The 25,647-nt window shown below is 37.7% G+C and overlaps 1 protein-coding gene across 9 annotated transcripts in view; it reads left to right on the top strand.

Moving 5' to 3' along the window:
- The first annotated feature begins 1,717 nt into the window (after window positions 1–1,717).
- Window positions 1,718–25,647, top strand: part of EXOC2 (exocyst complex component 2) — a 98,208-nt gene continuing 74,278 nt past the window's right edge. For 3 of the 9 annotated variants that reach the window (XM_044424511.1, XM_044424513.1, XM_044424514.1), the window contains exons 1-7: window positions 1,940–2,097; window positions 3,335–3,487; window positions 4,503–4,679; window positions 5,672–5,798; window positions 16,111–16,224; window positions 18,840–18,964; window positions 21,537–21,617. In XM_044424511.1, the coding sequence (XP_044280446.1) occupies window positions 3,370–3,487; window positions 4,503–4,679; window positions 5,672–5,798; window positions 16,111–16,224; window positions 18,840–18,964; window positions 21,537–21,617 (742 nt within the window). In that variant the 5' untranslated portion in view covers window positions 1,940–2,097; window positions 3,335–3,369. The other 6 variants (XR_006414150.1, XM_044424507.1, XM_044424508.1 and 3 more) reach the window with 5 other exon arrangements.

Consider the following 25,647-nt stretch of genomic DNA (forward strand, 5'->3'; position numbering starts at 1 on the left):
AAGCTCTCAGGACACTGCACTTAAAAAAAATCAAATGCAATAAAATCAGTGATAACAATAATTAACAGCAATCCAGTGTGACTACCCATACGTTCCAAACTTGGACAATTATGAGCATTCTATGGAGGATGAATGAAGATAAAGTTCCAACCATGCAAAATACTTAGATGGCAGCTTTTGCCACTTAAGTGTTTTTCCCCAAGTGCAGCAAAAGGCCAAGACTCCTCCAGGATAGTACTACTCATGCTGGCAAAGCTTATCTCCTCCTTTCCCCCCTGGAATGCCAGCAGAACACCTTCTCAAAAGTCCTCTAGGACACTTTTGATACTGTGACTTATGATAAGGCTTTGGGCGGTGCTTTGTAAACTGCAAAATTTTTGCTAATAACAATGCAAATGCTTCAGCTTTTTGGGTATTTTGGAACTGCCAAATACTAACTCCACACAGCGATTCCACTGTATAGTAGTGCAGGCAGATAGGTGCTGACACTGAAAATCCCAATGGGAAACAAAGTTTTCACATATTCTGTGTATGAGTGAAATTCAGGATGAACTGATAGGGCAAAAACCTGTAACTTTCATACAGGGGACGAGGACTATGCCAGTTCCCACTGCAAAGAGGGGCGAAATGCTATCTGAAAAGGCTGCTGATGGGGACTGGGCGTTATGTTCACATGACTCCAGTTCTCTGTCAGCTTCACTGCCTTCCCATTGAAGTCCGGGCCCAATTCAAGGTGTTGGTTATGACCTATAAAGCCCTTAACAGCTTGGGTCCTGGTTACCTGAAGGAGTACTTACATCCATATATGCCCACCCGCCCCTTGAGATCAGCAGGAGAGGCCCTTCTCCGGGAACCCTCCGTGAAGGATATGAGCAGGGCAAGTACTCAGAGGAGGGTTTTCTCTGCGGTGGCGCCCAATCTATGGAATGCCCTCCCCAGAAAGGTCCGCCTGGTGCCACCGTCGTTTTTCGGCACCAGGCAAAGACCTTTTCATTTAAGCGTTATTTTAATTGTGAATATTATTTATTTTATTCTTTGGCCAGGTCGACTCAAATTATATTGTTTTCATACTGTGATTATTTATTTACTGTTGTGAGCCGCCCCGAGGCTTTGGCGAATGGGGCGGCATAGAAGCTTCCGAAAGCAAGCAAGCAAGCCTTGGGAACCATCTGGACCCCTCACTAAGCGAAGCCAGCAGCGGGGAAAGTTGGAAACAGCAACTCAACAAGTTTTCACGAACATTTAAAGAACAAATACTCCCTCTCGTTAGCAGTGGCTCGAGAATAGAAGCAAAAAACGGCGCCTCTTAAGTCGCCATTCTTGGAGCACCGCATAAGAAGGCAAGGTTTGCTGAGAGAAACAATCACGCTAAGGAAAGCTGAGGACAGCGAAAGCCCAACTTCGATTCCCGAAGAAAGCCATAGCCTGGAGTTAAGACAGGACTTTTCGGAAGGCATTCATGAACCATAGGCGACTGGACAGCACACTGCAACAACCCCACACTCTGCAGCAGATACAACCACGCCCACGAGCTTCCCCCGCAGAAAGACAGTCTTATATAGTGTCTCCTTTCCTGCCTCCTTTCCTGCCCTCGCAAGTCACTGGCTGAGGCTGGCTGAGTGACAGCGTACGCTCCACCATTCAGCATCCTCCGTACATCGGCGAAGCCTCTCCGATTCCCCGTCTCCCGTGATTCCGGTCACGTGCGCTCGGTTGTCGGCTGCGTGTGTCGCCTGGATCCGCCCCCTCCTGCCTCTGTCCGTCAGCTGCCCGACGCTGCTTCCGCCCTCCGCCTCCAGCCGTGAGCCCGGCGTACGTAGGTGCGTTTGATTGACTTCTTGGGGGCGGGCAGCGGTGGGGAGAGGGAAGCTGCTGCGCGCTCGGTCGCTGACGGAGTGGGCGGCGGAGGCGGGCGAGGCGCCGGGGCTGGGAAAGCCTGGCTCTCGCGCCTGTGACCGATAGAGCGGTCGCGGGGGCTGCGGGTGTTTTCCTCCCTTTTCTCGGTCATTTTATTGTCGGCCGCCTCGCCAGAAAGCAGCGGGTGCCAAATCCCGGTCCCCTGAAAACCAGAGGAGGACGGGACCCTTTCCGTTCGCGGTATGACCCCATGCCGGTGCTGCCCTGCAAATACCTAGTTGACGTCCTAATTCAAAATAAAGCCTAGGAAATGGCGTTAAGCCTGTAAATCAGCCTTCCCTAGCCTGGCGTCCTCCAAATAGCTGAGGTTACAAATCCCATCAGCCCCTGCCAGCATGGGATTGGCTCTGTAGCCAAAACCATTTGGGAGGTGCCAAGTTGGGGAAGATTGCCGCCAGTAAATGTGCTTGTGGATTCCCAGTCTCTCGACATTTTGTTTATTTCAGTATGCTTAGTTCCTCAATAAAATGGACCTATAATTGGTTTTCTCTGTCTCACCATGTCTGACCTGTGATGATCCAGTGCAGAGTGGGTTGACTGATAGATGGGACATTTGCTTCTCAATCCTCCCACCTTGCTGATTTCATCATGAGGCTTTATCTAGTGAAAAAGCTGAGACATTTTAGAGGAGGGCAAGAAGTATCCTGGCATCTTCAGTTTCCCAACAATCCACTGAAATGCCTCCTATTTCTTTTCTCAGCAGTTGAGTTTCCAGCTGGTGTGGTTCTTTCTGCAGCAGTTTGAAGGGAAAGGGAGATCCAATCTCATTTCTAGCTCCAAGCTTAGAGTTTGATTTTGGAGCTGGGAATCTAAGTCTATCCTGTGCCCCCTCAAATGCTGTCTGGGGGCCATAGGATTATTTCTTAATTTGGACAGCTAGTTGTTTTCGGGTGCAACTGAAAAACCCCACTGCTAGCCTTGATATTAATGCTGTCCTAAAAAATAGTTTGATTGGAATTGATCAGATTGAAGTCAAATATGTAGGCCTTTAATTCTTAATTCACATAGTGGTGGTGGTTGAAATATGCCAGACTGTCACAGAAATCCACTATTCACTATAAGCCAACTACATGGCAATGGTAAATCAAAGACAGCATCAGTAGTAAACTTGGCAGTGATCCTGCACACTACCAGAGCTTTCATATAGTTGCCACTATATCACACTAAATTAAAATTTCACATTAAAATTAAATTTTCTTCTAATTATTTCTTCTAATTTCTTCTAATTTTCTTCTAATTATTTCTTCTTTCTTATATTCTTAGAACATAAGAATTGAACGTGCTTTAGCAAGCTCTATTTACTGAAGGTCACATTTGTACAAAAAGGAAGTATTCACAAGTGAGAACCTTCAGTTATTGTAACTGATGCTACCTAAGTATTTTATGCATTGTATGTTTTTATTCATTTGGGCTACAGAATATCTGACCCTTTGATCAACGAAGAAAGTGATAATGTCCCAAGCACGCAAGCCGCCTCTTGTGACGGGTATTTCTCCCAATGAAGGCATTTCATGGACAAGGGTCACCATTCGAGGCGAGAACTTGGGAACAAGCCCATCAGATCTCATAGGTAAGTCAAGAAGCCTGTTTAAGTGTTGGCGGCAGTAGTATGTGTCAAGCAGAGCTTACTCAGACGCATCAATTGCTGGCAAACTTTGATAATTTTGTGGTATTATGAAAATATTTGGTAGACAAAAGATGGGAGTTTTTTTTTACATGTAACATAGTATTGATGGGATAATAATAAATGTGTCTGCCATTTGAATACTAAGAAAGTGAAAGCTCAGACCTGAACTTTTCAAGACCTAGGTTGGTAAAAATTAAAATTATGACTCAGAGTTTGGACCTGCTCATGCTACTGTGTGACCATTTGAGCATGAACAAGACACAAGGCTTGGATCCAGTTATCTCATTCAGAGTTAATCCATTGAATATTATATCCCATTGATTTAAGTCTGGCTATAATGCAATATTTGCAACATATCTGTCAGAAAAACTTGTTTCAGGAGAACTACAGTTGGAAGTTTTTGTCCTGAACAACCATTACATATCTGTCATGAAATACATTCTTGAAGTTGTACCATAAAGATCTATGGAAACATTGAAATCTGGTCAGAACATTTCTGATCCCTTCCTAAGGCCATGCCATGAAAGTTAACATTCAAATAAAGTAACAGCTATTTCTGGGCTTTCTTTTTTCCCCAAATCAGGTCGGATTTGTGGGGAGGGGGAATGGAGTTGCCAGGAACACTGAATCTATCCTCCAAGGGAAGTCTGGTCCACAGTATGAGAATCACTACTGGTGCTTTCTGAGCTCAATTTTACAGGCTTTTGTAAGCTTATGTTATAACTGTAACCTCCAGTTCAGCTGGTAATCAATGCTGAGTACTTCACTATTGGCTAGTAATGTCAATATATTTAGAACACTGGCTCAAAAATTACTTTAAACTGCTTTTTAAAAAGTATTTTCTTTAATAAAGGTAAGTCATTTTAGTGGGGCCAAAGACTTCAGGTACTTATAAGATGATGAAATATTCACTATCAGTCATTTTATTTTCCTCTGTTTTTATCTGATTCACTAATAGGCTTGACCATTTGCGGACACAGCTGCCTTCTAACTGCTGAATGGATGTCTGCCAGCAAAATTGTGTGTCACGTAGGTCAGGCTAAAAACGACAAAGGAGATATTATTGTCACGACAAAGTCAGGAGGGAAAGGGACTTCAACTGTTTCTTTCAAACTCCTGAAACCTGAAAAAATAGGTATGCTTGCCTCAACCATTTCTTTTGATAATTGTACATAGTTTTCCTAGATAATTAAATACATTAAGCCTTTAGCAAGTCTTAATAGGGTTTGGTTTTGAGATTTATCAAAAGCTATGAACAGATGAAGACAGTTGTATGTAAGAGTTGGATCACTGTTCATCTACCCCAGTTCTGTTTACTCTAACTGGTAACACTGCAGGTTGTCCTGGGTGTTTATGTCCTAGGTTTGTTACTTGAACCCCTTTAAGTGGAGATGTTGGGATTGTGTTTGACATGTGGAAGATGTGTTATGCTTTTAAGCAGTGGCCCTTCCCCGAAATTTAAATACTTAATTCTCTTAGTTGTTGATCAGGCTTCTCAGGCTTCCATAGCAACAGGTCAGAGGTGGAGACCTCAAGATCTTTCAGAATGCAATCACCATCAGACCTAGGCTTCACATTCAGTGACAAAGAATGATGTGAATTGCATCCAGCAGTGTCTGGAGAGCTGCACATTCCCCATCTTCTCAGATGGAATAAGTTGTATTACATTCAGCAAATACCCCATTGAAGTCCAGCTAAACCTGCTCTGATCACACAAGGTGTTTTGGCACCTGATAGTAGGAAGCATGTTTGAACCTTTCCTATGCACATAAGAATTTTAATTCTGGGAGGAATACAGAGGAAATTTAAATGTAAAACCTTGACAGTCAAAAGCATATGTTTCCATTAGGGATTTTGGAAAAGTATAAAAAAACAAGAACTGGCAATATTAGAGTTATTAATCCAAATAAAACCTTTTCCCTTTTTCTTCTTTGGATGCCGTTTTTAGACCAGCAGATGGTAATAAAAGCAGTGGTTTCCAGGTTGTTTTGCCCTACCTAGGCCATACAGTGAGATAGGCATGTATTTTATACTTGTAGAATTAAGTCAAGAAGCTCTACAAGGCAGAACCTCATAATGCTGGACAGGGCTTATTGCTGTAAGGATATTCATTTGGTTTTTTTCTAGGTATCTTGGATCAGTCTGCTGTCTGGGTCGATGAAATAAACTATAATGACACACGCACTGACAGAAACAAAGTGATGCCCCCGGTATCTCTTCGTCCTACTAATCCTCTTGGTATTGAGAAAGACAAGTGAGTACTGAGTAGTACTAATTTACATTCTTAGTAACTTCCCATGTATGAATCCTAGAAGGATTCAGCATTTTAGATGGGAGGAAAGCAAATATAAGGAATTTGATGTGGTAATAGAAAGGTAATATTTTATTCCCAGTTCTCTAATGCCTTTACTGGATAAATTCCACCTCTTTACTTTTCAGCTAGATAAAGAGTTGCTTTTTCTCTGAGGAGTTTTGAAGATAAAGCTTCTTCTCATGTTATAATCCTAAGTGTAAACCTAGAGTTCTTCAAGGGAGGTTTCTATTATGCAGTCACACTGCCTTGTTTACAGAATTTTACAGCAGGTCCCTCTGACAGTGTCTTCAGTTTGTAGTTTTTGGGGGTGTGTTTTTCTGTGCTGCTTCTGTCCTTTTTCTTACCAGGAAAAACTTTTCAAAGGGAAAAAGATGGAAGAGTTGCAGAAAGTTTTTTTGATTGTTAGTGCTTTGGGTACCCATGGAAGCACCCAAAAAATGTAAATTAGGAAGGCGATAAAGTGCATGTACTGATAAACTTGTCAAGGGGCTAGTCCCACAGACTTAATGATCTTTGATCTGATGAAACATGGAAAACCATCTTGAGAATAAGCTTGTGCCAAGTGTGAGATATGATTCAGTTGTCATATTCTAGACTGTAAACAGGGATTAAACCACAGTTTTCTGATTTGGCTGTAGTGCAGGAATGCAGAACCTCATACCAGGTATCAAATCTGACCCACTAGGGGTTTCCCAGAAGACAATGCTTCTTCATTGTTGCCTTGCCTTTTTCTGTCTATGACATACTGTTTTGTGGCTTCCTTTGTGTAGTTTTTTCCTCATCCTAGAAATGCCTCTCATAAGGCTTAGTTACTTGCAGTAAATGTTTTATACTTAAATATGGTGTGGATTCTGTTTTGCTTTGTTTGATCCCACCTCTTTTGCCTTCAGCTTTGCCCACCATTGAAATGTGACACCCAAGCATTCTTTGAAATGGAATTTGTCTCTTAGATAGAACAAGGCTCTGCGCATATGTTTAATCGGTAACTGTGGTTTAAATGCCTCAGTATATCAGCACTGATGGTCAGGGAGGGAGTGCCTAGTCACATGGTGCATTCTCTAATTCAGAAACCATAGTTTATCAAGGCAGTATAATTGCATCTGAACTGGACTTCAGTGTCAGTTCATGGTTTGTGTAATGAGTTGGATCGCTCCCAAACAAGAAAGGTAAAACAGTAACCTTGTAAGTCCAGAAAGTATGCATAACATTTCAGCCATAGCCATGCCAACCACGCAAGCCAGCAACTTTGTCTGATGTCCAGTTCTCTGGTAGACTTCTTGTGCTTGTATGTATTTGTTTGTATTATTACCATGTATTACTTTGTATTACTACATATTGTATTAATTTAAGCAATGTTTCTGTGTGTAAGTCACTTTGAGACTGCTTTTTGCAATGGAATGTGACAAATAATCTAAATAATAAGTTAACACTCTTCTCAGATAAAAGTCCATGCAGGGGGGATACTTTTAATAGCTGTGGGAGATGAAAGGATCAGGTGGTAAATGAGATTGGCTGTTCAGAGTACTAGCTAGTTGGAGTTAATGAATATGTTTAGATTAGGGTCTGTACAGTAAAGGATCCATTTCTAATTTATTTCAAGTTGACATGCTGATGTTTTTTAAGTAACTGAAAATCTTTTTTTATTGCTCAAATACTATGCAAAGTTCCAATGGTGGCATTTTTATAAATAACTATTGACATGTTTTTTTAAGACTTGCCTCAATAGCAAGTATGCTTTTGTGGGTAGAGGTCAGTACAATGTCACAACTATTGTGTAAGATTAGCATTTCAGACAGGCCATGAAAATATTTAGAGAAGGCCAGATTATCATTGATGGAATTACCTGTATTGTTCTTAGTAAAATAATGGAATGTAATCTGTAGAATATTCTTAGCAGTACATTCCACAAACCTGTACCCCAAATAAATCCTGCCTGATTCCAGCTATAATATAGCTGCAGGCATGTTTCCGTAATAGTAAAGTGCCTTCTTCATACATGCAGGGGAACTTAAGAATCCCCAGTTATAGAATCTGCTGCAACAAGTGAAATACTTATAATGTTCATACCAATGCAATACAGGTCAGATTCTGTCAACATTGCAAGTCAATACATTTGCAGAAGTGTTTTGGGTTGAGATGCTATTATACAGATATTGGAGCATCGCCATTCACAGCCCATCCTTGCACAGCTTGCATCCCATCACACCCACTAGCTATGCACCATGTTCTTTGACAAATAACCTTTCTTGGTTTTGCAATTCTAGGCCAGCAACAATCATAAGAACATTTGTTGAGCCACTAGAAGCCGCTATTAATTACCTGTGCATTAACTGTGTACGAGTGAATTCAGAATGGTGAAAATTAGTAACAAAAGCTACACAAAAGGCTCAGATAGATTAAAATGAAGAAAGTAAACTCTCTTTCTTAATTCGTCTGCCACAAATAAGGAAGAAAGAGCTGTCCTGTTTGTAATGTTTATAACCAGAAAAGGTGCATGAAGAAATGAATAAGAAAACAAACAAATGTTTAGGAGAATATATAAATAATGCCTCCATAAAGAATTGTTTCTGTAGATGCTTTTGTATATTTATCTATTCTCGATGTTCAGAATTCATTTTATCGGAAATCTTAAGATTGTAGAATTAAGACTGTCCATAAGGCATGTAAGTATAATTGTTCGGGGAGTAGATGTAAGTATGTTAATCAGTATGTTAATACTTACCATGCTGAAAACCATGAGCAGGAACAGTGTAGCTTGGGCCATATTGATTAGGTTGCAGTTGCAAAACTTAACATATGGCCTTAAAAGATCAAACATTTCATTTTCTTAATTGTAAGAAGGAATTTTATGCCATGTAAAAACTGCTACTTAGTTGAGTCTCCTTTCAAATTTTGCAAGTATGGTACTTTATTGCTGTAACTATATCCACTATTCACTTATTCTTATGAAACCCATTGGGTTTTGGGAGATTACAATAATACAGATGTTTAATTTCCCACTTTTGTAAGTACTTTGCTTTGTTTTGCATATTTAAGCCATTGAATGGTGCTCCATGTTAGCAGTCACAAACTGTTGAATGATAGTGGGCCATCAGTAATATTGAAAACTGCAAATTACATTTGTAGAGCATTTTGAAGTCCTTATATAAATGTGAAAATGAAAATCCATAGATGTTTGTGCACAGTTTTACATAATTAAACTAGAAATAACGAATTAAACCAGGAGATTATGAAAGATAAACTTATATTCTTACTGTAGGTTTTTGATAGCTATATAGGAGAAGAGACAGCATGCTTCCAGGCGAGCACAGCAAAAGGAGCTTGCTTGTATCTTTTAAGGATGTGGAGTACAAGTCCAGGAACAAAATACTCATGGACAGCATGCCACTATATCTATTAAAATACGAATAAAAGTGTTGGGGCATTCCAGTGAAATATACTAGACATTGGTGATTGCACGTACATGGTATGTTGTATATGGTTATTTGTGTCATGTAAATTCCTTAAGTTTGTTTACTTTCTTTATGAACACAGATGTGTCACCATGTTTACTACTGTGCTAGTGCAAATTAATTTCAGCACGGAAGCAAATCTTCCATGGTGACTAAGACATGAATCCTACATGGATGCTACGATAAGTTAATTGAGGGAAGTTTGCAGAAGCAAAGTTTCTTGTTTACTTGCCCCCACTCATCCACCATCAATCCAGCAGCCTCTCACAAAGTTTGCTTCAGAGGAAGGAACTGGCTCAGAATTCAGACCCAATCCATTAGGATCTTGTTTTTGAATATTCAGAAAAATAAACAAGTTCCCTTTTAAGGTGTAGTATAACTCTGTCTTATTGTTGGACCAGTGTAATACCTTTTCTGTCTTTATTTCTCTGGTATCTAAATGCATTTCTTAAAATATTGCAACAAGTTTTGATTCTAATTGGTCTTTATATGGCTAGGAATAATCAATATGTCTTTTATGTCTAGTTCCTGTGTCATTTTTTGAAAGTGACTACAAAGGTACTTGTAGTACAAAGGTAGTAACTTTCCAGTAGCCTGAATGTGTCTTCAGATTAGTAATTTAGTTTCCACCTTCAAGATATAGCTTGCTGATCACACAGTGCCACCTAATGGAATATGTGAATCCTCTTTTATGATGACAGAGTTTAATATTTTAGCTGAAATGGTCTGTCTTTGCTTTGTATATAAATAGAAGAGCTTAGGTGGTTTTCTGCAAGTTTTAGTTACATATTTTAATTTTCCACAGACCATGACAAGATCATGAAATCTGCATTAGACATATAGGTATGATGATAGGCCAAATATGTCAGAGTTCTATTGATTTCAGTGGGATAGGTGTTGTGTGATCTCCCACTGAAATGAGTGGCACTTAGTCGGCTTTTGCTTTCTGTTTGCTGACTGCAGATTTTTGCCATCAGGGTAAGGTATATACTCACCTTTCTCATGGTGTCCCAGTGCCACTTAGACTATGGAATGTTCTGCCACATCAGTGGCAATGGCCAGCTTTGCCGTTAGCTGCCCTTTGGGTTGTTTACAGAGAACATCCTTATCCTCTGTCCCGCTGTTATAGAAAGTCCGTCTTAACACCTTTGGGTTTGTCCTGTTTAGTCTGCTTTAGCATCCTTTCTGCTGGTCTCCTGCATGCATGAATAACAGAATACAGCTGGTACAACTTTTGCTCCTAGGAGTCTGGCTGATACCAGACATGTGTATGGTAACTTGGTTTGTTTATGGTGGTTGCCATTCAGTCTTTATTTACTTAAAATGGCTCTTCTTGACCTATAAAATCCTCTGGAATCTAGTTCTTGTTACTTTTCACTGACAGTACCCAGTAGAACTGCCTTGTTTGAGTTTTAAATAGATTTTACAGAGCCATGTACACAAAAATTACTACATCTCACTTGCTGATAGCTATTTAAAAGCTCCATTTGTGAACCATACAGTTCTTTCTTAAGTGAAAGTAAGTAAACCCGTCAAATTCCACCTGCATAACTAAATCTTGTCAAGACAGCTGATACCACTGATCTATTTCTTTAGAAGCATTTGCTTGAGCTGAGTGTCGGCTTATCCAGTTTCTAAGGTAGGGCTGTGCTGACATGTTTTACAGGAATTGGTTCAGACTGATATTTTATACTTTGGCCAGTATTGGAATTGAATGTATTTCCCAGGATTCAATATGGAATTGGCCCATCTTGGGCTTAACTCAGATTGGTTCTGAAGTAGCTTATATTTTTTTAAGCTTGGTTCTGTTCTGAGCTCATATCTTATTGTGCTCCCATTAATATTATCAGGAACAATACTTGTTCTTAAGTCTCCCTATGCCTTATGCAAGTCCTCCCCCTGCAGCCCCTTCCCATGCCTACAAACCTGTGGCATAAGAAAATCATTGCTAAAAGCTATATTAAACACCAAATAGTGCACCCACAGTGCCCTGAGCACCAGAGACTCACAAACTATAGTTGCCCAGGGCTTTGGATCCTTTAGTCATAACATACAAGCCCTGGAGAACTACATTTACCGGCATCTTATGCTCATAGGGCTGCTGAGGGGCCTAATGAAAACTGTAACAGCAGCCCTTTGCCTCTGCTGCCACTAGACAGGTTTTGGCAGAAAAGGGAAGGAAGCAACTGTGCTAGACAGAAGAGTTGATACACAGGCTGGAGTCAAGCTAACAGTAAACTGAGTCTGAATTTCAGAGAGGTTTGGGCTCAACTCCCAGTTAGCATTCCAAAGTGGAAAAGTTAATGTTCTGAACTCTCAATTTTTAACTTCAGCGTCACTGCTAGTTTCAGTAAATGTATTCCGCCATTGTTGACTATATCTTCTCTTCACTTTAAGTGCTTTGCTTTTCCATTTGCTATAGTGATTGCAGTCATTTATGATTACCATGGTGGTAGTAGTTGTTTATAAGTAGCTTGAATACTTGATGTTGTGCAATAATTGTTAAAAATAGCAGACTTTGCTCATAGACATGCTATCTCAAAGGCCAAGATTGTCAGAAACACAGAAGGAATATAATTGGAAGGTGGGAGAGAAGAAGAGACAGAAAACAGATTAAAAACTTGAGGAAAAATGTTCTTAGTTTAAATGCGTATAAGAAAGGAAAGGTAGGAATGGGGAACACTACATCCCAAATAAGATGGACAGTAAGAAAGGAAGGACTAGGACTTGAAATAGAAGAATTCAGCCTAGGTTTGGACAAAGCAATCTGTCAAGAGAAAGGATTATAAAAGACAATTGGAGTGAAAGGGTTAGAAGGAGAAACTGAAGAGTGAAAAGATTTAGAGAGATCCTTAATGAATATATTATTTTGTATTATTTTACATGCATTTCTATATTGTATTTTATGTAAATTGCTTAGAGATCTTATCATAGCAAGTAGAATACAAGCAGTTTGAATAAATAAAAACTGTTAGCTTACAGTAATATATAGAAATGAAAAATGTGCCACCCCACGTCAGTGACTGTTGCCCTCTCCCATTGTTTGCTTTTCTTTCCCCTCCATTGCCTTTTTGTATTGCAAAGGGGTGACGAGTCTGGTAGAAACTTCACTGAGACATGCACAATTAATAGGGGGAAGGATTGCATTCATATCTAACAACCCAAAGGGGTTGTTGTTAGTTTTTTGTTTTTGTTTGTTTTTGGTAGTATTGAAGTAATTGGTTGTTCAATACTACTACTACTAATAATAATAGAAGAACAAGAGAGAGGAGGCAACTTAAGACACTCAGAAAAGGCAAACTCTTCCACAGAAGACAACACCAAGTGCCAAAATTATTTTAGTATTATGAACATGCTATCCTACCCCACCTAGAATGCTCAGGATGATTTTCAGTAGAAAATGAAATCAAGAAGGCCTTCAGGTGATCAAGTACTATGATAATGACTCACTTCAATTATTTCCACATTGATAAGCAGTCACAAGAATGAGGTTAAATTTCTCGATGCCTAAGTTACTGTTCCTAGAACAGGTGATACCAACCATAGGGCAAGCAACCCTGGCTTTAACCCTAAGTGGGATTGCCCATATCCTGGTATGAGATGTAAACATTGTTGAATGATCAGTATTGAAAACAGCAACCTTAGTGCTGTCAAAGTTAATACATACTGAAGCTGAACATTTAGTCACATGGTCACATTTGACTTCAAAGGCCAGGGCAGCCAGTCGTCTTCCTTTTCTTGGTCTTTGCTTCCTGAAGTAGTAGCTGGTGGAGATGGCCCCACCTGTGGAGCACAGTTGCTGCCTCTCCAGCCAGGGGCAAGTGGCTACTCCATAGCACAGGCAGATAGGGCAGAAAAGGCAATCTCCTTATCCTGCTTGGTCTTCTCTCCCTGAAATAGTCACTGCTCACGACAGCCTGGCCTTTGGAGGAAACTACTCTAAAATGCACAAGTTTGTAAAGATAGCATCAGGAGATTGCCAGCATAGTTAACCAGGAGCATCAGAGAAGCTGTTAAAAAAGGAAGCTTCATCCCAGTAATGAAGTCTTGTCCAAGTAAAGAAAACAAATGGGAGCACAAACTTGAACAAAGGAGATGAAAGCATACAATAAGTGATGCAAAAAAGCATTTTGAGAAATATATTTTTTTCAGTGCTCAGGCCAATAATAAAGAATTCTTGAAATAAAAGCAGAAAAGCAGTGAGGAGGCAGTTGAGTTTTTGGATGATAATGAAATTAAGGTGAGTACTAAAGAGGATAAGGATATTGCAGAAAAGAGGAATGAATTCTTTCCATTTGTATTCACTGCAAAAGATAATGGGACAGATACTTGTGCCTGAACTGATCTTTTCAGAAAGGGAGTTTGAGGAACTGAGTCAAAGAGTAGTGAAATGAAATGAATGACAATGTCAGCCCAGTGTGCAATTGCTGAGAAAAAGTCAAACTGCATATTTCACATAATTAGGAGAATTGACCAGAAAGCTGCCAATATCATACTGGCCTCATACAAATCTGGGATACCAGCTCAGTTGGCATATTGTATACAGTTCTGATCACTGCATCTAAAAAAACTACTGCAGAGTTGAAAAATGTGCAAAAAATTGCAACAACTTCTTTATGAAAGAAGGTTACAACAGTTACAGTTGTTTAGCTTAGGAAGAAATGAGGGATGCACAGTTGGCATGGCTTGGAGATCGTGGACTGGGATAAATCTTACTCCTTCTCTCATAATACTAGAACTTGGGTTCATCCCATGAAGCTGATTGGTGATGGATTCAGATAGATAGAATAAAATACTTTATCACACAGCATGTAGTCAAACTATGGGATTCCTTTCTATGAAATGTAGTGGTGGCCATCAACTTTTAACAGTTTTAAAAGGAGACTGGACATATTCATAGACAGTAAGGCTATCAGTGGCTACTGGTCCTGCTGGCTTCAAGCTACCTCCAGTATCAGAGGCAGTATACCTCTGTACATCAATTACTGGGGAACGTGGATGGGCAGGAGGATGCTGTTGCAGGATGACCTACTTGTATGTTTCTGTGGGCAACTGGTAAACATGGTGTTGGCTAGATGGACCCTTGGTCTGATTCAGCATGATTCCTCTCATGGTCTTATGTGAATGGAGCCATATTTCTCATATATATTTCTCATATTTCTCATAGTGCAGCTTGTCATCCAATCCTTTTGACAAGGTGCACTACGCTCTTTGGGCTATTTGTATAATATATATACAAATATATATGAATTATATATATGATATGATATATATATATATATTTATATATATCAAATATATATGAGTTATATGAATGAAAGAAGCCTTATAGCTGTCACCCTGTCATTAATTTCTCAATTGATTTTAGGATAAGTGTGTGTTTATAGTATACAAATTCAAAGCATAGAAATCGATTATTCAGCATTTGTTTAGCTTTTGCTTTACAAAAGCAATTTTAAAGGAATCCTTTAGACTTGACCCAATGCATGCATTTTGTATCCAAGCACAGAACACTGGGGCTGATTCTTATTTTACAGCATGATCACAGTCCATTTTTGCAAGGTATCACAGCTAGTCTTTAGTAATTTGTAATCTGAAACTGACAAGGATATTATCCAGGCAAGGCTACATAAACTGGAAGAGTGCAATTGCACAAATGTGAAACATCAATAAAAATAATTGTAAAAGGTATGAATACAGTCTTGCACTTAATCATAAATGACTTAGCCTTGAAATAAAATCTGTATTGTCTCACATGCACATTTACTGCACATGTAATTTTCACACATGCCCTTTGGTTCACATTTCCACAGCTATTCCATTGTTAGTTGCTGTGCCACCATTATTATTTGTTGGTTTTTTAAGAAATGGCGGAATAAAACTGAACCTTGCCATTTCTGTCTTCAGTTCAGAGGCATACCTTTCAGTTGGTGGGGCACTGATCTGATTTCAATAATCAGGAGGCTGGAAATATTATCTGTAGGAACACCTGTGAAATGTGCATTCTAGATCCTGCGTACAGTCTATTCTCAATAGAGAAGCAGGATAGCAGTTCGCCCACATCTAAGGCTCTAAACTCAGCCACTTCTGCAGTGCGTCCTAAGCACCATCAAATCATGCAGCTAATTAACTGGACATCTAATCCAACATAAAATAGTCATTTTCTTTTATTCTGTTGCTGAACTGCTTTTATAACATAGAAACTTTAGGAAAGATAATTTTTGTATGTATTATGATTTCTATGGTACTGTTAGCATTCCTGTCACTATGTAGATCAGCTATTAATATTCCCATTTGATAAATGATAGGAAGATAAAGTAGACCTGTCATGGGAACATGAGAAAAGTATAAGCCCAATTCATATGTTATTGTTAAAGCATGTCCACTGGACTGTTTTCATGCCTTATTTGTTAATATGCAGAAGCACCTAGTTGGCTGCTTTTCAAAACCAAATACTAAACTGAATGGACTTTGGCTTGCTCTGGTAAACCAGTATTTTCTTAACTTCCATAGTGACCCTGTTCACTTTGGGAACTGATAGGAGGCTTTATGCTTTTGCTTTTGTGTACTGAAGAAACCCAGAAAATTTATTGCTTCAACATTGCGTATTTATCCTCCTAGGCTTTCACTGTGTACAAATGCAGCTATATCAAGTGATACAGTTTTTATATGGGATGCAGCCTTCATGTTTGGCATGTTCTACTGAAGGACAAGCAGTGCATGAGTGTGAGTGCATACATGTGCATACTCAAGAGCATGTAATCTTTGTTGCAGTAAAAGTTTCTTATTTACTGTTTCAGAGGAAAGTTTCCACAGAAGGAGCTGGAAGCTCTGTTTCCTGGGATGAGTGCTGATTTCACAAGTGAAAACTTTTCTGCTGCTTGGTATTTGATAGAGAACCATTCAACAACAAGGTTAGAGAACCATTCAACAACAATGCAGTTTGCCTTAATGCTTTAAGTATTATTAGTAGTGGCGACTATTAGTGGCTGCAGGTCAGTAGCTCATAAGCATTTGTGCCCATTCAGTGGCAAGGTTAAGATTGCACCCTAATTCTGATAGTACTGTAGATTTTTTTTTTTTTTTTTTTTTTACATTTGTAGCCTGTTAATGGTGGATCACACTTTAGCTCTGAGCTGGCCCTGTAGAAATGGGACTAAAAGTATACCAGTTTCTGTTAGTCAGTCTTTTAAAGTTGAAGCTGCATGGACCAATAGACTTGTGTGTATTTTCTGACAAGAATTTAGTTTGGGTTTTGCTTATCTGATTGGTGTTGCTGTGCATAAATTTTCATCTATAGCAATAGTACACCATAAATTAATATATTTGGGTTGTAGTTCTACTGAAAGTAGACCCATTAAAATGAATGAGACATAAGTTAAACCCTGTGGGCTGAATCCAGATTTAAATGAATTTCAGTTCCATTAATATCAGTAGAACTTGCCTTAAACTATGATTAACTTCTTGCCATTGATTTCAGTGGAAACCAGGTTAAGTTCAGTTAACTTTGTCAGGATCCAACTCTATGCTCACAATTCATTTTCATATTCATAATATCAACCATCATGTGAATTTAATAGAAAATTGAAGAATGCAAGAAAATGTTTATTATGAATGATGAAATTTCAAGTAAAAAGACAATATGATTTTTAGCATATTCTTATCTTAGAAGGAAACTTGTCAGATGCTTTAAAGGCCAGTGATATATATAAAACTGTCAATGTCAGGCTGTCCTTATACAAATATATGGTGTGAGCACACTTAGAATAACATGTGCAGTTATGGTCACCATACCCAAAAAAGGATTGTATCGAGCTGAAAGGGTACAGAAAAAAGAAAAAAGTGCAGCTAAAGTGATCAAGTAGTTGGAGCAAGGAAAGGGGTACAATAGCGGAGATTGTTTAGCTTAGAAGAAAGGTTTGTAAGAAGTGACATAGAGTTCTACAGAAATATATGTGGTGTGGAGAAAGTGGAAAGCGTGACATTTTTCTTGCTCTCCTATAGTACTAGTGCCCAGGGTCATCCCATGAAGGTAACTGGCAGGAGATTCAGGACAAATAAAGGTAGTAGTTCTTTACACAGTGCATAGTTAAACTGTGGGATTCTCTTCCACGAGATGTAGCGATAGCTACCAAGTTGGATGGATTTATAGAGGATTGGATGAATTCATGGAAGAGGGGGCTATCAGTGGCTAGTAGACCTGATAATTGCACGCTACCTCCACTAGCAGAAGCAGTATACCTGCATACATGAAATGCTGGGGAGCTTGGACAGCTGGTTGTCAACTGTGTGAATAGGAAGTTGGAGTAGATAGATCATTGGTCTGATCCAGCATGGCTCTACTTACGTATATATGAAAGAAACCTTCCCATTTTACAGTCTCCTATTTTACAATTCCTATTTTATTCACTATTTCATAGTTCCATATATTTGAAATAGCACGTTTCTTTTATTTCATAGAATCCAGTCCTCTAGTCTGTAGCTATAATTCATAGTTGAAGTTCATTGTTGGATATTTGCTCATTTAAATTGAATATCCCTCCTCTTGGTATGTTTGCTGAACCAAGTACATTTGTCATTATGACAAGAATAAACAAAAATTACAAGGAGAGAAAACCAAAAATGTAAAAGGCAAAGATCCAGTTATTGTTTTAGACTCGTAACAGTAATGAAGAGTTGAAAGATCTTTATGAATGACATTTTGGTTGGCTGTATTGTGCAGCCATAGGCAGTTTTGTTAATCTGTTTGTCTTTCTTTCGCTGTTAAAGAGGGAAGGATAGAATCTCTTCTACTTTTTGCAAATACTTTTTTATAACCAGTGATCTTAAAATATGTAAATAATCCATGTAGCACTCCTTGCTTAATTTTTTATTTTATACCCTGCCTTTTTTCTTGTAAAGAGCTCAAGACAGCTTACATATTCCTTCTCCTCACCATTTTATTTCAACAACAACCTTGTAAGGCTGACTAGTCCAAAATCACCCAGTGAGCTTCATGGCTGAGTGAGGACTAGAATCCAGAACTTGAGAGTCCTAGTCAAGCACTCAGACCACTGTACCACACTGGCTCTTAATTTGAAGTTAAGGTAAGGTAGCACCAAACATTTTTATGAATATATAAATAAAGTATTATTGAAAATTTTCTTTAGGTGATTTGTTTCTCTAAACACTTCTACCTTTTCATGTTTTTTACCTGAACCTGAAAGGTAAGCTCAATTATAAAAACACGTTTAGATTAATCTAGCTCCATAAAGACTTGAAGCATTTTCATATGGTGGAGTCAGTTCTCACATAATAGCTCTTTAATTTACAACTTCTGCCATGTCATACAAATACTCCAGATCTCTCTTCAGCATGAGTATGCAGTAGCTGTCTTGGAGACTATTTTCAAGTGATAACTTTTCTCCAGGTGATTGAAGATAGGACAACAGGTCATTCTAGCCTCTAATTTTGTGGGTATGGTGATTGATTGGTTGATATGTCTTTAGTACCTGATTTCATATTTTTATGGATTCCTCTCTTGTTTTAGTTTTGATCAGCTTAAAATGGCTGTAATGAATTTAAAGAAACAAGCAAGTAAGAAGAATGAGGGAAGTCTGCAATATGTCAAAGGAGGCCTTAGCACCTTTTTTGAGGCACAAGATGCTTTGTCAGGTAGGTGTCAAAAGTATGAAAGAAAAGTCAGAAGTACACAAAATCTTCTTAAAAACTTCACCATGGTTTGTACCAAATCTCTGAATTCAAAGACTTTATAAAGGATTCTTGTGTGAGTTAATAATAATAAAGGTATAGTTATATGGGTAGCAGTACTAGGAGATCAGTGGAAAGTGGCAATCTAGTTAGAAAAGGGATCCTTATAATGACTATATATATTCATTACTGAGTTGTTAAAATGATAGCTTTTTTCTGGGTATGATCTACATCTCAGAAATGAGAGATGTACTTATAAAAGATGGTCAATGTGCTCCAGTATTTCTTAATTGCCTTTAATATTTAGTTGGAAAGCAAGCATACTGCAATGTCATATTGAAGGTATTTTTGGTGTTTAAGGCCAGATTTTTGGCAATATAAAAAAGAGCAGAGGACATAACTGCCTTGCATTAAGTCTGCATAAATGAAATCAATGTCACAATACTAATGTTAAAATTCATCTAAAATATTTATTATTTTATCTTAAATATTCTTATCAGATACCCTTTCAGTTAAAAAAAACCGCTCTCATAACATTTGCAAGGTGGACATTGGATTAAACATGACTATTTTCTGCTTTTTACTCACACTGGCAGTCTTTGTATTTTAGAAATTACATAAAAGTGGCATGATATGGGTCTTCCAATGTCTATTTGAGATTATGCAAGGGTAAGCAGTGAATGCAAGGGGGGCAAAGTAGGGAAGTGAGGTAATACTCTACAGCTGAATTTACTAAATCTGGAGAATTGCAGATTCTCAAATGTCTTCATTTCAATTGGAAAGCTAATGGTGGGGGGCTGGGAGTCAGATCCAGCACTAGAACTTTTTTTTTTTCCCCTAGCCTTTGGTAATCATATCAGATTTTAATCAAGTTTCAGTCAAGATTTTAATCACAGTTTCAATCACAAAGTTTTCTCAAGTTGCAAGAAGAAGAACTTAATAGTTCATTGCTTTATCTTTCTTTGCAATATTTTACATAATTCCCTTTGTTCCGTAACTGTTGAAGCTTGTTGCTGTTAGATGGAGCTGACTTTATAATTAAACCTGACTGTTTGTGCAGAGGTCAGCATGTGTGGCCAGATACATTTCCTGCTTTGGACCACTGACTGACCAGTAGCAGAATAGCTTCTGAGATTACAGAAGTTTTCCATTTCTGCTGTGTGAGAAACAAAACAGAAGTAGCATCTGTGTCTTTTAGCATGTGTGTATAAACATGCAAGGTGATTAAGGTTAGAAAGTTTCTTAGGTGATTTACTGGATCAGATAGGTACAAAGATACTATTTACCTGATTTTAATCTTTTTGGATCAACAGAGCAACCACTTCCTACTGCACTTGCTTCCAGTAAATGTTGTTTAATGCAACTTTATGTCAGCCTCTTTAAAATTTCTCATATCTACAACCAGTTTTTTGAAGCATTAAAAATTACAGTGATATGGATAGTTGCTTTTAATTCAAGTTTTCATAGGCATGTGTAACACAGTGCAAGAGGAGTTAGTATCTATCTTGGCATATTTGGCTTGTGTGATAAGTTCATTTCTAATTTTCATCAACAAGACTGTTACAGAGTATGGTCCTGCAGTACAGGCTTCCTGTCCCTTGGCGAATGAAGGACATTTCCTGTCTTTGGTAGGAATGACTTGACTGATTGTTATCCTACAGCCAATCTCAAGCAACATTTATGAAACTGGAAGTATTTCAATGTTACAGCTTCAATAGGAACTTACAAAAGCATGTGACTTCCTATGCTAACCCATATCCAGGGGTCCTGTGTGCTTGTTGTTCATAAGCCACATGTTATATCCAAAATTCCCATCCTCTCTTGCACTTGAAATCTGCTGTAGTGCAGGCTACAGTAGAGAATAGCAGAGCAAGGAGAATAAGGTCAGTAGGTACAGGGAAAGAAAGATGGAAGCAAGAGATGCGTGTATATGTGTTTGGCAGCTGCCTTGGCATCTTACAGGAAGATTCCTCTAAATAAACAATACAATGACAGCTTAGGAGTATGAGAACTACAGACCTTAACACACTAGCAAAAAAAGTGGTTTGAGAGAGATTACAAGGGGAAGTTGCAAGTTAGTGAGAGAACAATTGTATTTTGGTTTGGTTTATTCCAAAGTGCCAAATAATTGTCTTTACCTTTTCAGATTAGTTATGTATCAGCATGATAATACAGGCATAAACTAGCTGAAAATGTATTTGCATCTTGAGAGTCCAATTATTTCTAGTCATTGTATAAAAACCCTATTTTATGCTATGTAAAGATAAATGTATGCTATAGAACTTTTGTGTTAATTAGAAGATTAAAGAAATTATGTCTCCTGTAGATTCATGGCTCCAAGTTTACTGCTGAAGATCATAATGTAAGCTAGCTGCAGAGCAGAGTTTAGAAGTCTGAGTATCTGGCTCCTTTCATAATGCCTGCTTCACTAGATCTCTTGCATCACACGTGCTGCTTAGGTCTAACAAGACTATAGCTCAGTCAAATAGTCTCACCTGTTAAAAGAGATGGCATCTAACAAGATATTTTATTCTAGCAATCCATCAAAAACTGGAAGCAGATGGAACAGAAAAAGTGGAAGGATCCATGACACAAAAACTAGAGAATGTTCTGAACAGTAAGTTTTGTTCACCTAACATCACCTACTTACAGAGCTCAGATTTTATAACAAGTTCAGGCCTATTTCTTGAAGTTTGATGTGTGGCAAAGACAGATCCTCCCTGATCATTTTCAAGTTCAGCCATGGCAGAATTTCAGTAGCTGTAACAGAAAGAGAGGAAGGAAAATGTCTCATAGATATTCATTAAGTTTTAAATAGAGAATTGGCAAGATTAAAAATATGAAGTTAACTTAGGTTAATTAAAATTAACACATAGTGATATGCTGACTTATGGATATGGTGCAGGTTTTAGAAGCATAATTTAATGGGTTATACTAAATTGTTATCCAACATTTCCCATTATATAGAATTTTTAATATAGATCATAAAAATGCTTTCAAATACATGAATTTTCTTTTAATATCAATAATATTTGATATTATTCAAATGTCACATGACTGATAGCTATTTAGTCTTGGAGAATAAAGGTTATCAACAGTTCCGTTTCTACTATGCCATATATAACTGTTAAGCTGTTTCCAGACAGAGCTTGTCTTGAATAATTATCCATTTTCAGCCAATAGAAAGGTTGCAGTTTTTCTGTGCTTTTCAGTACTTTGCTCCTGGGTGTATTTATAACACTTAATATATGCTAAAGGACTATTGTTGGTTCAAAGTCTAAGCTACATAACATTAAACAATTTTTCTCTGCCCCCCGCCCCATAAATAAATAAGTGGGCCACTCTGCCATAAGGAAAAAAAATACATATTTTCATATGTATACATATTTTCAGAATAACATTTCTGATACAAAAACCTATTGAATTGTAATTGGATTTGCATATTCAAGTTGGAAAAAGACCATTTTCAAATTCAGTTGAAAGTTAATCAAAGGAACCCAATTTGAATTTGTGTACTATAAAATGCAGTATCTGAAAATGGTGGGATAGAAGCCCAGGAATTTTTGACTAACAATATACTGAAAGCAAATTGTTTTGCTTTCTGTCACCAGATCTTATTATCTATTAAAATTAACTGTCTCTGTAACTTAAAAGTTTCCTGGCTCTCTACTAAAATTTGAAAAGAGACTTGCTCCTACTACACAAGCAAGTGGCAGAACTGCATTTGCAAGAGGGCAGGGTTGTTAGTTCCTCCTGTCCATTCTATAATTCCTGACACTCCCTAAAAGGTAGCACTGATGCTTTCTACCAGCTTTTGAAGATGCTGACTCATGATTGGAAGTGGCTTTCCCTTGAACAGTAAGATCTTGGATTCCTGTCCAGTTGGTTGGACCAGATTAGCATTTAGCAGAATTATTTCATGGAGGAATGAAACAGTCTTTTCCATTCTTCATTCCCCCTGGAAGCTCCTTTGGTTTTTGAAAAGCTAAGTTAGTACTGGGGCACCCTTCAGATCAGCATTAGAGGCAATGTCCCGTTCTTTCTTCTGTTGAGAAAATTCTCTACGGTCTTGGTGCCTTCCATGAAATGTTGTGCAATGTGGCCAGCTTCACTCTTCCAATTATTGGTAAGGTATTCAACTTCATGTTATATCTAAATTCATATGAACCAAAGGGGAGCTGGCTGGAGCTGGAGGTCAGACTAGATGGCCCAGGAGGGTCCTGACTCGCTTTGTTTCTATGTTTCTAAAGTGACACAGCCTCTTACTTATACAATATGGTAGTGGAGGCAAAATAAAAAGGGAAAAGCATAATAAATTAAGATGAGAAGAAAATATTTGAATTGCTGACTAGAAAAAAACATAGTTGAGCATTTGAAGCCAAATCATAATTCCATTGCTAAATTATAATTAAATTTAGTATTAAATTTAATTTATACAATTAAGATTCAGAAGGTGATTTTCTAAATATGTGCCTGGCTGGGGGGTTACTGCAAAATAGCTTGAATTCCTAGAAAACATTTTTCAATTTCATGTTTCCTTTAAGAGACATGAAATCATTCGGAAAAAAATATATATATAGGAATGAGTTTCTGCAATCATAATGTAACGACTACAATCAATTCCTCATCAAAAGATTATACATAGTGATGTGAGGGGAAACAATTAAAAATACTCTTTATGTGCATGATCAGAACATTTTGAAATTCTTATTCTCTTCAATGGAAAGTAAGGGGTGTTTCCAAGGGGTGTTTCTCTTGGAGCTGTACCACGAAGTACAAAACTACCTCCACATAACTGGCTCTGATAATATGAGCACATTCTGTGGAATCAGTATTGATGACTGAAGGTATTCCTCTCCCACCACTATTTTTTTTAATGTCAGAATGGGGTGGGTGAGAGAGAGAGAGATTAAACTAGAAGCTTTTATTTAGGTCTCACTGCTGCTTTTGACCACTGATGTGCACAAAAAGATTTTACCTTGGCCCTACAAAATCTTATATTTTTTTTCCCTACAGGCAAGGCTGGGAGGAAGCAAGTGTTGCCAAAATTTGCAATATATCAGTTCTTTAATATCAGGATATCTAGGAAAGGAAGTTCCTAAAAAAAATCAAAGCATTTTAGCTTTACAATACAATAAATGCAGCAATTATAAGGGTTCACTGAAGTCAGAGACAAGATCCAGTTAACTGAAATGGTCTAACAGACCTTTTTAAATAAGGTTTTTTCAAAAATTAAGAAATTTTTGCTTGGCTTAAAATATTAGCTGTATATATAAAATGTTTAAAAGTAGGTTTGTTAAAATACTTATTTCTTGTCAAATTCCTGACCATTTGACCAGAATAGGCATCATTTTCTCTAACCAGAAGTAAGAAACTATTAATTGTAACAGATTTTTTTTACCAGCAAGTTCTCAGTAGAAAAGAGCTTTTCACACGTTGTTAACTGGAAGAAGGCTTATTTTTAATATGCTAATGATTTTGAAGCTTCCAGTTTATTTTGATTTCATGTTTTAAAACTAAGTTTTTAAGCCAATGAAACTGAACAATTTCATTTGAGCTAGCAATAAATACTTTTTCTCTTTAGTTTAGAACTGTTTTTAAACAGTAGATGAACAAGCTTAGGTAGCTTCTTTATTTAAGCAAACACATTTAAAAGAACTTGTTAGGTAGCTTATCCTTCTATTTGACCATATTTTATTATTGGAACACAGAACATATTTTCCTTGAAACACTTGTATTCCTTAACCATTTAAAACATGAAATATTCAGCAGGCATTTTATAATATTTTCAGAAGATAAAAATTTAGCAATATCAACTTTGGGACACCAGGTAGTTGTGTGTTTGGGGGGGTACTTTTAACAACCATAGAATATAGTAGTATAAATTCTCCTGACAAAACAAAGTTTCTTGCATCAGGGTTTGAAACTTCAACAGTGTTTAAACATTATTTAGATATAACAATTATTTTACAAAGGCTACTTTTAACATGAGCAGGCCACCCACAGTGTTGACGAGAGAAAATGGCATGCAAGCCACCCAGTGAGACTGATGTAATTTTTTCATCTTTGCTTAAATTATAGTCACTAGACCAGATAATGTAGAAAGTTTTTTTTAAACAGGCAATCATCAAAAGAACTAAAACATTCACCTTTTTCTGGTAGATTAAATATAAGGTTTTTTTTGTTTCTTTTTAAAGAAAAATATTTGCAGTCTAATAGATCCCTATTATGAGGAAAGAGGTAAAGAGTTTTTTCTTGTTCATTCTGGGATAACATTTTAATATAATATACAGCAGTATGAATATCAAATACTTATTAATGTTACAAGTGAAAGTTTGAACATGCCCTCCTAATGTAAATAGTGTAATACAGACACTCTCAGTCACTTATAATAGACTTTATGTTCCTGACTCTGGATCTGCTAAAACTAGTCAACATAGCTCACAATTATGGAAACAGATTAGATTATGGATTCTAATTGGTACTTAGGGTAGTGACCTCACTTTGATAAAAGTCTTAAAGTGTATCATTTAACGGAAAGGAATAGGGATACCCTTTATGTACATTTTCCTGTAATCTCCAGTTACCTATTTCTCTTCTGATGGAAGAGTGAATCCTGAATTATGTGATTATCAATAGTAATGAAA

The sequence above is a fragment of the Varanus komodoensis genome, unplaced genomic scaffold (genome assembly GCF_004798865.1).
Source record: "Varanus komodoensis strain SLA01 unplaced genomic scaffold, ASM479886v1 scaffold14_3, whole genome shotgun sequence".
Taxonomy (NCBI): domain Eukaryota; kingdom Metazoa; phylum Chordata; class Lepidosauria; order Squamata; family Varanidae; genus Varanus; species Varanus komodoensis.